Genomic DNA, 16,015 nt, shown 5'->3' with positions numbered 1-16,015 from the left:
AGCTTCCTTGGCCTGCTACCACTTGGAAGATAAGAGTAAGACCTGAGGCTTCCTCCCCACCCCCTTCTAGCAGCCGGGATGCTCAAGGCTGCTAGATCGAGAGCTCTAGTCACTGACCAAGGAAGGCACCAAGCTTGTTCTTCCAGGCTCTCACTCCTATCTGTCTAAACACTTGGGGTGCAGACTGAGGGTGGCTAGGTCCTGCCGGAGTCAGAGTCCAGGATTTATCTAGACGCACTGATCAAGAATGAAAGCAGTACAAATGCTTGCAGCCCAGTGTCCCAGGGATCTACTCTGAATTCTTGACACGGGTAAGGTCTTTGGGACCTACGCCAAATTAAGGACAATTAATTTTCTTCCCTCAATTATTACACCCTCAAATGGCTCTGTCCTTGGCTCAGATCATCCCTCAGGCACTACCGCCAAAGCCTAAAACCTGTGAGTGTAAAGAACCATCTACTAAACCGCAGGATCCAAAAGCCAGTCCCTGGTGCCAGCTAGGCTCCCAAGCAGTGCTGGGAAGGCTGCTCCTTAGCCCATTCCAGGAGGGGAAGTCAGCCCCTGAGGGCTGACCTGAAGATGCTACTTCCTCCTCTCCCACCTGGGAGCCTTCAGCACACTCTTATCAGTCAAGGACAACAGACATTCCTCAGATGCCTGTGGAGTGACTGGCCCCTTGCCACCTTCACCCCCCAGTACCACCAGAGCTGTGTCTATAGTAGTCTGAACCACTCAGGTTAATGACCAAGGCAAATTTCTCAAGAGGATGCATGCCACACTGTCACTTCCAACCCATCAACAACTGAGAAAACTGAGGCCTCTGGACACAGGGATAAAAGGTTCCAAGCATGAAGCATTCACTCTGTTGCAGGTACTCTCTAACAGCTTTACAAAATGACAATCTTTACCAAAACCCTATGAGGCATATGAGCAAATGGGGACTTGGCAGAAATCTGGAAACCCGCCCAAGGTCACTCAGTTAAATCGGAGGTGGGGCTTGGAGGAAAGCAGGTGGTAAGACCCTGGTGCTTTAGACTAGCAGGCATGAAAAGGTGGGCAGGGCAGGGGAAGGGAGGGGCGTCCCTGGAAAGAACCACGCCCTTCTCCCTCTCTCCTCCCTCCACTGGCTTTCGGCTACAGGCTCTACTGCAGACCCCCCATACACATACGCCCCTTCGTTTTCAGGTGCTGTAAAGGAAGCCCAATGCTTCTCACATGTTGACACCCCTGGCGCGCGCCCGTGTTCCATAAGGCGGATGCACGGGTTACGCTATAGCCCCTCCAAACACGTCCTGTCAGCACAGGGGCTGCTGGTGCGGGAGGGCCCCTCCCCCCTCCAGGCCACCCGGTAACCATGGCGACGGCAGAGAGGCGGGTGCCACGGTGGAAGGGCTGCGCGCTCTTGTGTCCGAGCGGGTACGCGCCTCCGCGTCCAAGTCCTACTGGGCGCCGCCCTTCCCGCCCCCACCTAGGCGGAGCAGCCGCGCCCCCTCCCTGGACCCTGCTCCTCAGTTGGGAGGGGGGTGCTCCCCCTTAGGCATTCCAGCTCCACCGACGCAGCGCACCCAGCTCCCGCCTGCTAGAGTCCAGAACAGTGCAGGAGGCTCAAGTTGCCTCTGCATATACAGTCCGCAGTGTCAGCCAGGTCCTCCACTGCACTGTTTGCAAAGCAGAAAGAGAAGCCCACTGGCTTTGGGGGACTTTGGAGAGGCACCAACCCAGTAGCCTAGGCCTGGATAGCCTCTACACATAAGTACCACACGCAATCGAAAATCTGCCTACCCCTGCACATATCTGTGCACCTAGTGTGAGCATCCAGTGTTCATGAATGGCTCCTGCACCCAACCGGCCCTTCAGATAGTGCGGTTTTAAGACCTGACTCCTTCCCTGGAGAGGTCCTGTTGTCTCAGAACTCAGAGGCATGTGGGAGGGCGTGTCTAAGGGGTGGGGTGGGGAGGATACACACGACAGGGACAGGGAGCATGGTTGATATCCCTCAGCAGTAGAGCTAATTACTGTGACTCCACCTCTCATCTGCTATCTTGGTGACTTCCTGGAGGAAGGAGGATCAAGAATAATCATGCAAAGCAGAAAGCTTTCCTGCACACTGCCTGAGTAAAGACTATAGCGAGGATGGAGGAACACTAGATAGCAAGGTGAGTCTGGGGTATGTATGTACTGGAGTTCTGATAGACGGACAGGGCAAGGGTGGGTGGCAAGTTTAGACCAGCAGGCTGCAATGACTGGGGGAGGGAAGCTGCTGAAGGCCCCTAGAGAACACACACAGGTCTCTTTGTCCAGTGAAGCCTGGGATGCCTAGGGCGGAGTCTGGGCCAGAGGCAGGGGGCTGCACCAGGAAAGCTAACAGATGGAGATGCCTTAGAGGGGAGGGTGGTGGCAGTAGGGGCGAGCACCGGCACCGTCTGTCAATGAGACCTCTTCACCCTTGTTTACCCAGCTTCGTGGCATCTCTGAATACAGGCACATATGCGTGTGCACATATCCTGGCTCCCCAGGGTGGCACCGTCTGTGAGGCTGACCCCTCCTCTATGCATGAGTGTATCACCCTGTCCCTGAACACACAGACACCTTAGAAACATGCACAGCCAGGGACCTAGAGAACTACGTGGAGAAAGAGACAGGTGCAAAAATAGAAACCTACATGTGCCTGTGGAGGGGCATCTGCAGTGACAAGCACCTGTGGAAACAGACTCCTGCAGGCAGATCCAGAGGCAGCATGCACAGAGGTGTGGGAACACGGGTGTGAGGACATGCAAAGTCAGACACACATATGAAGAGACACATGCACCTGGGGACACAGTAAGACCAGACTCACAAAGGAACCTCTGTAGGTGGCCAGGCCCCACCCTGCCCTTTGGCACTCCAAGGAAGCCCAGGGCCACCTCAGTCCAGTCCCCAGAGCAACTCCATCCTCAGCAAAGACAGGGTCTAGACAGAGCCCTCCCAAACCTGTAAGTTCTCTCGCTCAGTGCCTAGCCAGCACCCCACCCCCAGGCTCCCAGGCAGTAAGGGGGGCCTAAGGGGCCTCAGGGCCCATCTCCCTTCGCAGCTTTCAGTCTCGACTTTCAGCTGTTTTTCCAAGAGAAAACTCCCACCTCTTCCAGCACTCAGATTTCATCAAACTTGGCATCTTAAAAGCCTGTTTTGTTTTTGAGTCTGAGCTGTTTGGGGCTTGTCGGCAGCCACGGCCTCCCCCTCTCAGTAATCCCCCCTCCCTTGGGTTTCCCTGGCACTCCACAGCATCCCACTCAAGCTGGCAGGTGAGGCCTCCCCACCATGCGGACTCAGTGGACCCAAGAGCCATTGCCTGGTCCACTGTGTGGACTCTAGCCATTGCCTGGTCCACTAGTGTGGACTCTAGGCTTTGGCTCATGCTGGGCTCTCCCTCCTGAGGTTCCTCTGCCCCAGGCCTGCTCCAGAAATTTTCTTCTTAGCAATTTACCCCTGTAGGTTCAGAGCATGCTCCCAGTCACTCCAGACCACTGGCAGCCTCCTACTTGCTCTGCAGCCCCCGGCAGCCCTGCTGCCACCCCCAGGCTTCCGGAAGCCTGCTCACCAAGGTCAGTGCCAACTGCAGAGCTAAATCCAAAGGACACTGCCCAATACTCATCTTGCTTGGCTTTTCCTCCTTCGTACTCTCCCATTGCCTCCCCTGCTCTGGCTCCCCACCCTTAGCTCCCTGGAACCTCCTCCCAACAGCGAAAGCCAGTTCCTGGAGATCTTTTTGGCTTGGCTTCTTGGCTCTCAGGATTCCCTCTCCAGCTGCCCCTCAAGAGTGCCAGGCAAAGCCATTCGAGGCCCTCTCACATCTTTTTTTGGATGCCTGCACACACCTGACTTGACAGATTTCAAATTAGACTTACCAACTCACCTCCTCAGACCTGGGCCTCTTCCTGTATTTCAATCTTAGATAAAAAATTGGTTCCGCTGTCTACCAGCCTTGAACCAGGAACCCAGAGTCAATCACCACTGAGGATCTCACAGGCAGCTGGGCCGGATGTTACCTGGCATGCTCTTGATCAATCTCCCTTCCTCTTCTATTCACAACAAGGTTCGTGCAATGCTAGCTTTTGCTAGCTAGATTGACTACATCTACCTCTCATTGATACACTTCCACTCTACTTTGCATCAACAAGGACTTCTCTAAAGCATGAATCTGCCCTCTCCCCTGGCAACCAGGGTGAAGAGGATAACTTACCAAGAACAGAGAATATACATCCAGAGGCATCTAAGACCTCCAACTTTGAGAGCTACTTCTAGTGCTGCTGGTTCAGACCATGATCATAAACCGGGGGAAAAGGGCAAAAAGCACAAAGTAGGCCTGATAGACACCTGTGACCACAGGGGTGGAGAGACAGGAGGGCACAGGGAAAGTGTTCTGTGTCCACAGCTAACAGAAGAGGACTCCATTCAAAAAGGAGTTCACTGAGGTCTTCAAAGACTATCAGAACTGGAAAAACATGAGAGGATTCCAAGAACCAAGAAACCCCGTGTCTGACTTTCCAGCTGCCACACTGTCCAATTCCAGAAGTGCCTTCCTACCCAAGAATATCTTGAGTCTGAACCTCCAAAATCTGGCTATAGCATTCCATATCTTCATGGTCCTGCGAACTATTATGGTTAAAGGAAATGGAGGTTACGTCCCAAAGGCCACTGGCATGTTAGTGTCATTGCCAGGGGAGAACAGGGGTTGCCTAGAATTCTAGGTTTGGGACTTCCTATAGTAGCTCTTCACTCTAATCTTTCCACCATGGGGGGAAGGAATAGAAAGGCGTAGGGTAGGAAGATAGGTGGGGCAGGGAAAAATGATCCCTAGGAAAACACACTCATCCTGCCCAGCCCAGGCAGGACACCTCGGGCAGGGTCATAGGTGGCCCATCATCAGCCTCTTCCCCTGGAGCTATTTCCAAAGATTCTATGTGTGTGTTGGGGGAGGTGTGTGCGTGTGTATCAAGAAGTTACCTATCACCCTAAAGCCTCAGAGCCCACAAGGGTGAGAGCAAGTATAGAACACATGATTGCGTGTTATACTGAAATACCCTCGACCTTGGCCATTGCCTCATAGCCTGCTCTCCAGGTGGGCAATATGAGACACTCTAGCTGGATCCAGCCGAGTGGCATAAGTGGTACAGCCTGGCCCACTTAGCAGACACACGCGCAAGCAGGTAGAAGGACAAGTGAGATAGGTTTGGTGAGGTAGGTGGGGGTTGGGAAAGAAAGGAGAGGTCCTAAATCCTCCTAAGGACAGGTTTAGTCAAGACTCGAGCTGGAGCTGCCGAGGTGTGACTGCAGGGGATGCCAACAATACTTAAGCCCCACCATGTTGTCCAGCTGTTCTAACTGACTGACAGATCCAAGCTGAGACTCTGTGGGGTCCCACGGACAACAAATCTGAATACAGCACCTGACTCTTCACCAGCACAAGACTGACCCTACACATCCAGCTCAGACTGCTGACTCTTGCTATTCACAAGCTAAGGTATAATACCACCTGCTATAAACCTGTATCAAACACACACACACACACACACACACACACACACACACACCCCAACACCACCACCACCACCACCACCACCACCACCACCACCACCACCACCACCACCACCACCACCACCACATGAATTCCACAATCCACATGCTGCCTGCTGTGCACACGTGCATGTGTTCACATCCTACTACTGCACAGAGCCCATAAAGTACATACCACCTGGTTATACATCATGACCCTCCCCAACTGCCTGAGGCACACACGTGCACCTTGCTACACAACTCCTTTTGTGTGATGAGGCACACTCCTGGTACACACACTTCACACGTGCTCACACCACTGTAAGCATATCATCTGCTACGCCCATGAAATGACAAACATCCAGCCCTTGAGCCTGGCTCCCAGGACAAGTCAGAAAAAGTCTATCCCTACTCCACTGCCTCTTTTCCCCATCTTCCTTTGGGCATTCTGTGTCCCTTTCAGAACTTACCCAGTCACTAGGGCTCCACCCACACCTTTGGCTGTCTAGCCTCCTCCCTGAGGTTTTTCCCAACCATGGTTCTGCCTGGCCTGGACTCTGCAACCCCTCGGGACTCTAATGACCTCCAAACTGAGCTCAACACCCTCACTGTCCCCCTCCACCTCTGAAGGGAAAGCCCAGAATCAAGGCCTCACTCCCTTCCCCCCATACCTCCCCTCCCTTGTGAGGGAAAATGTCAGATTCCCTGTCTCAGTGGCGGCAGCGGGCGGGTTGGAGGGGGAATGATTCAGCCACCGCCTCAAGAGTGCAGAGCGAGAAGAGCTTTTCCTGCCATTACCCGGCGAGGGAGAGGCTGGCGCGCTAATGGCTTCAATTACCACTCAGACAGGAACGCTGGGCGGCAGGGCCCTGGTACTCATCACAGCCCAGGACAGGACAGGCCCACCCCCAGCCAGCTTGTGCTGGACACCCCACTCTACCTTACAGGGATGTTGGCACACCTGCTGGCCATCCCAACATAGTAGGCTAGGTCTCACACAAGGTGCACCAGAAGCACAGTCTTGCTCCAGTAGCGGCAGAGGGACCTGGCATGGCAGTGTCCCTAGAGGCCACAGAGAGAGTGGACTGAGCTGGACCTGGGGTGGTATGAGGCAAGGGCAGAGGGCCCCAAAGGAAGTATAATACTGGGGTTCCCTTTTGAAGATACACTGCTCGTGCACTGGACCAGGCTCCCAAGGTATTCTCCAGGCACTGCCCAAAGCACCTATCTCTTGATGCACAGGCTTACTCGCCTGTGTTTAGAGGGCACATGGAGTGTGAGACATGAGTAAGGCATTCAGGCACTATTTTCCAGCCCCTAAACAAAGTTTATCTCTCACTACTAATATTCCATGGTGGTCTCACAAAAACAGCCCTGGCTCTCCCCTCATGTCAACCCCAGAGCTCCATAAAAGCCATCTTTTCACCTATTGCAGGCAAGCACCCCAGCTTTCCTGCCCCCCACCCAGGAAGAACGAGGAAGAAATGAGGCAGGGTTGCTTTAGGCTGCATCCCTGAGGTCTCATCCCCTGTGACATTCCTTTCTGCCAAACCGTAAGCTGGTTAAGGTTACAAAGACAACAGGACAGGTCAGCACTTCCCCTGGTTGGTGCAATATCTCAGGAGCAGGAGGGGCCCATGAGGCCCACAATTCCAACCACTCTATTGTAGAAAGGGACCTGTCCCACACTTCATCAGCCATCGTCCAGTCCCCAGAGGCATCAACATATATCCTGAAGCCCAGGACTGAGGATAAAAATACGTGTCTAGGCGGGCGTTGGTGGCGCACGCCTTTAATCCCAGTACTTGGGAGGCAGAGGCAGGCAGATCTCTGAGTTCGAGGCCAGCCTGGTCTACAGAGTGAGTTCCAGGACAGCCAGGGCTACACAGAGAAACCCTGTCTCGAAAAAAAAACAAAAACAAAAACAAAACAAAACAAAATACGTGTCTAGTACCGGGGTCCATTCCCAACACCAAATAAGAAAGAATAACCTCTAATCCATGAAAAGAAACTCTTGATCAGTAAGGCTGTTTCTAATGGCAACCTCTGAAAGTGTGAGTACTCTTCCCCAGGCCTTCAGAGACTTTTTAAAGGGTAAAGTTGACAGGGCAGTGGGATGTCTTGCAGGAATTAGCTCTCCATTCTCACAAGGAGACTACTCCCCTGCCTGAGAGCCTCAGAAGATACCCACCATGATAGAGATTATAGTTCCAGTCTTTTAGACTCCACTCAAATACAAGGCAGGGTAGGTACATTGACTGTCATGCCAACAGGTGGAAGTCTGGGGCAGAAATCCTTTCTCCTGGGTCACAATTGGAGATTAGAAATGACCAGAAGGAACCTCTGAGCCAGTGATTTCAGCTCAGTGCTGGTTGTCTGGTCCCCATCCCCAAATGGAATGGATAGTGGGGCACAACTCAGATGACACCAAGCAGCAGCAGCTCAGGTGTCTGAGCTTCACAATGAACAATGAGATATAGTTTACACTGCAGTTAAAGCTCAACACTAGCTTGGACAGTGGGTACGATATCCTGGATTCCAGATGGAACAAATGAGGCCCAGAGTCCCCGTCTTCACCATTTTCATCTACAGCCCCTCCACAGGGGGGCCTAACACATCTCTGTTAGAGCCCACTGATTCACACAGATGCAAGAATTACTGAATGGATGCATGTGTGAACACATAAAGCCAAAGCGTAAAAATGGCCAATGTGAAAAGATGTTCAACTGCTCTTGTAATCAAAGAAATGCAAATTAAATTGAGATGCCATTTTTTGCCTATTAACTTGGCAAAGCTTTTTTTTTTTTAATGGTAATTTCTACTGCTGGTGAAGATGTGCAGAGAAGAGGCCCTCTTATGCCCTCCTTGGTAAAAATATAAACGGATACAATCTTCTAGCAATACTGAAGGCTTTAAAATGCAATGTCCCCTTTGACTTAGTAATTCTACTCCATGAACCTAGAATCAGGAAATGATCGGCAAAGCGACAGTATCTTCATGGACACATGTGACACCTTATTTATAAAGCCTGAAAGCTGAGAACATATGCACCCAACAAAAAGGGAACAGCTAAGTAAATTAGGGTGCTTCTATGTGACAGCTTACCCACAGCCATTAAAAATAATGGCGCAGAAGAATATTTAATGGCAAGGAAAATCTTCACAATATATATATTTTTTTAAGCGAGAGCTGAGGCGATGGCTCAGTAACGGGCCTGCGGAGCAAGCATGAAGACCTGAGTTCAGTTTGCTAGCACCCATGAAGGAGGCTGGGTATGGAAGTGAGAGCCTAGAACCCCAATGCTGAAGCACGCAGAGATAGGTAGACTCTTAGAGCTTGCTGGCCACTAGGCTAGCCAAATAGGTGAGTTCCAGGTTCAGTGAGGGAGCTTGTCTGAAAAACCCTGGGTTTGCCCTCTAGTTGGACAAAAAACAAAACAAAACAAAAAAAACAAAAAAACAAAACAAAACCAAAGTCATGGAACAGTGTGTGATCACTATTCTGTTTATATATATTAATACAAATATACATACATGTCTACAAAACATACACACAGAAAATGGGCCACCAAGAAATAACCAATAGCACTAGGGGTAGGTGAAAAAGAGATTATTATTTCTCCTTACACACTATCCTATGCTTCTCAACTTTTTAACAGTGAACAGATATCGGTATTGCATTTAAAAATGAAAGCAACAATCAATACAGTATTTTGAAAACGCACATTCAGATTCATGTATCCATTGTGGTCAGGGTTTAATCATGTCACTTCCCACCCTATTTGCGGCTTTCTACGTCCTCAAGAAAGGGCTCGTTCCTCAGCCCGATCCTCCAGCCTCACTGAATGACTCCCCCCTCCTCTCCGTGTTCTCCAGCTCTCCAGCCGCCACTTGAAAAGCCTCAAATTGACCACTCAGAGTTCTGGAAGCTCTGCTCCCCTTTATACCTTGGGCCTTGGCAAAGACCTAGAAGCAAAGTGTCCATATTCCTTATAGAATTCACTGGACACTGACTCAGGGTAGCATGTATCAAGTGACATTCTGGGCTTAACAGCAGTTCAAGCAATGTGAATGAATAACTAAAGGAACGAGCCACCAAATGAGAGGAGACACTAACATTTACATGAAAGCCCAGCTCCAGCTCCTTGATCAGGGTACCAGGAGTACACTGCCACCGACTGCCAGGCTTCACTGCCACCATCACATAACCCCAGGGCCACAGAGCTGCAGCACCATACCTCCAACCTGACCCAGACCCAAGGGAGCAATGACCCATCGCAGCAGGCGATCACAAAGCTGCCAAGCTCACTGCTGGCTTCAACACAGACCAGTGACCTTGGCCTGTTGAGCACTGACTCTCACCCACCCCAGGGTGGCCAGTCCTGGTGGGCTCCGCCCACACCTCAATCTAACTGGCTACCATGCCATGTCCCTCTTGGTACATACCTTCAAGTACTGACAGCTTGGCACTCGTGTTGATCTCTCCGAGACTGTTCGTGGCTGTGCACTCATAGATGGCTTCGTCTCGCTGCACTCGTAATGGCTGGATCCGCAGCACTGACCCTGCTCCATCGTCAAACTCAATTACCTGTCACAGGACAGATGTGGTCACAGCCTGTTAGGGGTGTGGGGATCTACTATAGTTTTCCTCACATCCCCAGAAGGCCCTTGAGGGAGACTAAGAACAACAACAACAACAACAACAACAACAACAACAACAAAAGACCACACAGAGAGCAGGCCAACCCTAAGGCCTGCCCAGTCCTCCCGGCCAGTCTAGGACGAACCTCAAAGCGCTGGGAGCTGACTTTCTTTCCCTTCTTCATCCACGTGATTCGAGGCTTGGGTTCCCCCGTGGCTTGGCACACGAAGGAGGCCACCCCTCCCGACAGCCCAATCTGGTCCTCAGGGACCTTAACAAAGACAGGTTTGCCTGGAAGAGACAGAGACACTAAATCAAGTGGCACGATCACATCAGGCATGGCCAATTCTACAGGTAGCAGGCCTTGGGGACGAGGGGGCAAGAAAGACTTAGAGAAAACAATAATAATACTTAACTTTTATACAGTGTTTAGTAAATGCCAAGCCCTGTTCAAAGAGCGGAACCCTTGTAACTCTTTGAAGCCGAGGAGGTGGGTGCTATAATTACTGTTTACAGAGAAGAAAATCAGGGTGTGGGAAGGTCAAGAGATTTGTCCAATGTGACACAGCTGGTAAAGGAGTGAAGTCTGGAGTTGGGGGCTCCACCTCCAGTTGTGTCCAACTCCTGGTCATTCCAAGCTCCCGGAATAACAAAAATCAAAACGGTACTGGAGAACTGCTTTCTGGGAAGAGTGCAGAGACTTTCTATCCACCCTCAGCCCTAGGCAGACCCTCGGGCTCCTCCTCTTCCTACTCCTACATTCCAACAGCCCCAAAGGCCTGGACATTCCAGCTCCTGAGAGGCTCTGGATGCCTTCCCAGAGGGATGCTTTCCTCTAACTCCCTGCTCCCACCCCTGCCCCCACTGGCTTGGCAACTGCCTTCCCACAGCATGGGCAGCTCCTGAGTTCGTACTCCAGAGGAGAACAGGGGTTCAACCAAGGCCCTGCCATACCCTGGTTTCCATGCCAGGGCTGACCCACAGCCTCTTATTCCTTCCTCCATGTCCCACTGCCCAGGGTCACAGCCCCAAGAAACCTGGCTCGTTGAGACGTAGCAATGCCTTGTTAATCCTGACAGTGGATCCATTTCCTATTATTCAAGCCAATGCATGGGTCCAGGAAATCCAGTGCCTTGGGAACTGGCCCTTCAGATGACCTGCTTGTTACTCATGAGCTCAGGCTCAGTTTAGGCTCTGGCAGAAAAGTACCCACTGTGCACCAGGTACTTTATGTCATTTCTTGCACAATCAGTGTTTCCACTTTATAGGCTGAAGGACCAAGTCACATACTCAGAGTCACACAGCCAGTGAGTACTGACACATCTGGGACCCAAATTTAGACCCATCAGAGTCCAAAACACCTGACACAAAAAGTTCACAGGAGACAGGGGACCTTGTTCAAAGACAACAGCCAGTGGTGGCAAAAGTCAGACAAAAGCAGAGTAGTGGCTGAGGTGAGGGAGAGGCAAGGTGACTGTTACGGCACGCTGTAACTAGGAAAGAGATGCCAAGTGGAGGAAGGTTTGGAAATTCTTGGGAGTTTTATCTGTATTGATGTATACGTGCCTGCTTGTCTGTATGTGCACCATGTGCATGCAATGCCCACAGTGGCCAAAAGGGGGCATTAGATCTTCTAGAACTGGAGTTACAGGTGGCTGTGAACTGCCTGGTGTGGGTGCTGGGAAGCTAACCCAGGTCTACAAGGTCACTTGCTGCAAGCACTCTTGACCACTGAGCCAGCTCTCCAGCACCAATTCTGGTGTCTTGGTTTGGTTTTTAAGGAGCCCTCGGGTCAGTAGGTCCATTACCACCCGCATCTTAGAGACAGGGAAACACATGCAAGTGGGGAAAGGAACCAGGACCAGTGAGTCAGTGTTCTGAGGTGGAGCTGGGCTTCAACCGACATTCTAAATCCTAAACTCACTTTAAATACCTGTGTCTTCCCCAGGAAGGAAACTGGGGACCCACCATAATCTGTTCCTAGGGACTAGGCTGAGCAACTCAGAGGGCCCAGTGCAGGGGCGGGAAAGACATGCAGGTAACCCAGAAGTTCTAAAGTCTTTTCTGCCTCTACTGCCCCCAGCTGCCTCTGGAGAGAGGTGTGGATCTTTCCTAGTTTGTAGAATTTACGGAGCCTTTCACTGCTGCCAATGCCTACCTGACAGGAGGCCCCCTCGGGGTCTACTGAGGTCATCTCTTAACCCCTCCCCCACCCCAGTAGCTTCCAGCTCCCCATCTGCACTGCTACCACCTCATATGCCATGTTTCCTCCACCTCCGTGGGACAACTGGCTGGCTGAACAGGCTGATGGCCCTGCCTTTGTCACCCCCACCCCACCGCCTCTATTCTCTATTTCTGAAGCCAGAAAACAAGCCTCCCCCTGATCGAATCTCTCTGATGACGGAGGCCTCCCACTGCTCTTTACAATGAGTGAGCTCCTACCACTGCAGACAAAGCTCTGCCAGGCCTGATCCAACCACTCTCCCCAGAGTCCTGGCTTTAGAGCCCTGAATAAGCAATGCTCCCTGCAGCCTCAGGGCCTTTGCGTAAGCTGCACTTTCTGTTAAGAGCCTCTTAAGACTACCCCTTACCCACTAACCTCCTAAGTCACCTTTGAACATCAGCATCTCAGAAAACTATCCCCTACTGCCCCCAGCACCCCAGTAGCTTAGTCCATGGTTTTAAGCTGCTCTGCCTCCCACAGTACCCCCACAGTTTCAGCATTCACAGGAGGCTACAGCCTTCCCACCTTTTTGGTTCCCAAACAGACCATAACCCTGGGCAGAGCAGATTCCATGTCTGTCCTGTCTTCTGCCCCGTCCCACTGTCTGACTCAGTTCCTGACACCCAGGGGTGTAGAACAGAGGAAGAAAAGGACAGAGGAAGGCATGTGAGAGAAGCATAGAAGTCTGGGGCCTCACGTACTCCTTCCCTCTAGGCAAGAGAGAAACCCAAGGAATAAGTGCCCCTCCAGGTCCTGCCTCAACGTGTCTACAGTGAAACCAGAGACTGGAACCTGAAGAACCAGAAAGACTAGGAGTGTGCTGGGGTGGGGTGGGGTGGGGCCTCCCGAGCCAAACAAAGAGCAGAGGCTGGGCAAGAGAGTCAGGTAGATCGTGAGCAGCCAGGAGGAACAAGCCTGGAAGCTGTGTGGGGGCTGGACTGTGCCCAAGGCCTGGGGCCATCAGGGAGGTAGAACTACTGCTCTCCCTTGGAGGCTGGAGAAGAGCCAGGGTACTGCCCAGGATCAGGCTGGCAGTGCTACTCCAGTCTCAGGCTACCTAGGACTGGGGCCCCTTCTATGCCTAGGTTGCCTTGCTTCCTACTAAGGGGACCCTCACCGAGGCCCAGGACACCTGGCTCTTCCTCATTCCAGAGGCCCAGCTAGCCTTGGATCTTCCCTTTCCTCAGGAAACTTTCAGAGATCAGTCAAATCTTGACTCTACACTCTCTCCCCAAATCTGCTCCTGCTAGCCTCTCTAGAGTCACCCTTTTCCATTTCAACAAGTATCTTGTTTTGTACCCACTTGTCAGCGGTCAAGCACTATGCTGAGAACTTAGCTTGGGCCCTGGTGTACTTACCCACCAGCCAGGCCTGCCTCTGTGTATACCCTGCATTCCTTATTAGCCCCTCTTCCAGACTGTGAAAGCCTGTCCCATGCCCGACTGCCAGCTGGGGTGCCAGGCAGGTAGGTAAAGCCAGGCTGCTGTGGCCACTCTGCCCTGGGCCTTACCAGCTGTTGGTGTGTGTGTGTGTGTGTGTGTGTGTGTGTGTAAAAGCGTGTGCATACGTGTCATGGTGCACATGTGGAGGTCAGAGAACAACTTGGGGAGTCAGTTCTCTCCTTCCACTATGAAGACTCCAGAGACTAACCGGCCTAGTGGTGAGTGCCTTTACTTGCTGAGCCATCTTGTTGGTCTATGAACAAAACTTCTGAACCAGAAAACAGAATGTCATCTGAACAAGCAAGGAGCTTTGTGTCACAGTTACCTGCTGTGTCACCCAGCCCTGTGGGTAGCTACTCACAGTAGGATACCCTGGGCCATTCTTTACATGTCAACAGCTGACCCTATACATGAGAGGATGTCACCAAAGAGAGGGGTGGCTGGCTTGGGCTAGAGGGAAGCACACCCCCTGGAGACATGCAGACAGGCAGCTCCAGAGACAGCTAAACTGGGCCACCTCCAAGGCTCCTCCACAGGGACGCTGATTGCTATTTTGTGCCGCCCCTGAGGGGCACATATACACAGGCACATAAACAGTGTTGCACACGGAGGAAGAAGCACACACAGCACTTTAGGACCACAAGGGCAAGGGGAGCCGCTGGAGAGGTGATTTCCCAGACCCTGAGTGGCTAGTGAGCTGGGGACTCAGTTAATGAGCTCCTGTGACTGCTTCTGGCAACCTTCCCCAGCCCTGTCCACTCAAGGGCAAGCCTAGCTCCAGGAGGCACTCCAACAGGGGGAGAACTTAATAGGTGCCAGGTGCCTTGTCCATGTGACCTCAGTTAACCTTTACAGGTAGGAGTGATTACCCCTGTTGTGCAATAGGAAAACAGGCTCAGAGAAAGCACTTGTACCGGAAGCTCCAGAGGGCAGGGTCTAGACGGGCCACCCATAAGCATGAGGGGGAGGGCCCTGCCATGTTCCAAGGTAGGAGCTTTGGAGGAGGGGAAATGGCAAAAGAGACACACTCCTCAGTGTCCTGCATCTCTGCTTCATACCACCGAGCCCTTCAGCTACCAAGCACCTTGCTCAGCTCTACTGCCTGCAAATAACCTGCTCATAACCATAACATGCACCTGGTCTTGGGGGACCCTGTCGCTGGGCTGTGCTGTCTTCGGGCTTACTCTGGCTTTCTCATAAGCTCATAAGGCCAGGGGTATGACTCTTTCTTTCTGCCAGTCTCAATTCCTCATTGGGCAATACGCTATGTTAGCAAATGCCCACTCATCTTCAGGGGCCCTCTATTCCAGGAAGCCTCTCTCAAGATATTCAAGCTACTGCCTGTGCCAGCGCTGCCCCAACCTGCCCCCACTGTTCTATTAGCTCACAGAATTGTGCCCAGCTTGGTGGGTTCTGTCTTGTGATGGATGGGTCTGGAAGGATTCTTTCTCTCCTAGCACCTACCACATGAGATCAGCAGAAACCTCTGCCTGAGGACTGGACCAAGACCACCTCTATGCCCACATCCATATGTCTCCTCCCTCCCACCCACCCTCAAGAAGGCACAAATCCCTGGGTTGGGGAGATGAGCTGAGGGAGGTTCCAGAAGTGTGTGTGCATGCAAGCAAGTATCCCTCTGTACCCAGGTTTCCACTAGAGCTGACTAGGCATCAACGATAGGCCTCCAGGCTAACTCTTGGCAGCTGCTTCTCTCCCCTGCTTCTCTCCACTCCCGTCTGAGGCCAGGGCCCCCATTCATTTGTCTCGTTAAGAGGCCTATAGAAACACATTTGTCCGCTCTGCGCTTCACTGCTCTGGTCGTCAATTCTCTGGGGGCACCCGCCCTGCCTTCTGCAGCAGCCCTGTCCATGTCTGGCTGCTTGCCCCTAGTGAGAAGTCTTGCAAGTTCAGTCCAAGGCTGGCCACGATGGGGAGAGATTCAAACAATGAGTGTAATTTAAAGGTAGGCTGGAAGGGCAGACCCTGACTCCTAAGGTTGGCTTACTACAACCCCTAGCTGATGGCTCCTAGCCTGGGACAGTGCCCAAGTCATGGCACCTGGGGGTGCACCGTTAGCAGAGGTAGGGTCTCAGCCTCTTCACCTAGTTACCACCTTCAAGCCCCTGCTTGGTCTCTGTAACCAAATTACTAAGGAGCCAGCAGGAAGATTCCTGGA

At 52.2% G+C, this 16,015-nt stretch overlaps 1 protein-coding gene across 10 annotated transcripts in view; it reads right to left on the bottom strand.

Annotated features, from left to right (window-relative positions):
• Positions 1-16,015, bottom strand: part of Ptprf (protein tyrosine phosphatase receptor type F) — an 83,097-nt gene that overhangs the window by 50,738 nt on the left and 16,344 nt on the right. For all 10 annotated transcript variants that reach the window (XM_076934344.1, XM_034501609.2, XM_076934347.1 and 7 more), the window contains exons 4-5: positions 10,319-10,464; positions 9,978-10,119 (exon numbers count right to left, since the gene is read on the bottom strand). In XM_076934344.1, coding sequence (XP_076790459.1) covers positions 9,978-10,119; positions 10,319-10,464 — 288 coding nt within the window. The remainder of the gene's footprint in view (positions 1-9,977; positions 10,120-10,318; positions 10,465-16,015) is intronic.

The sequence above is a fragment of the Arvicanthis niloticus genome, chromosome 5 (assembly GCF_011762505.2).
Source record: "Arvicanthis niloticus isolate mArvNil1 chromosome 5, mArvNil1.pat.X, whole genome shotgun sequence".
Lineage (NCBI taxonomy): Eukaryota > Metazoa > Chordata > Mammalia > Rodentia > Muridae > Arvicanthis > Arvicanthis niloticus.
Note: the sequence above shows the minus strand (reverse complement) of the source record. Positions and strands in the feature narration are given on the sequence as shown.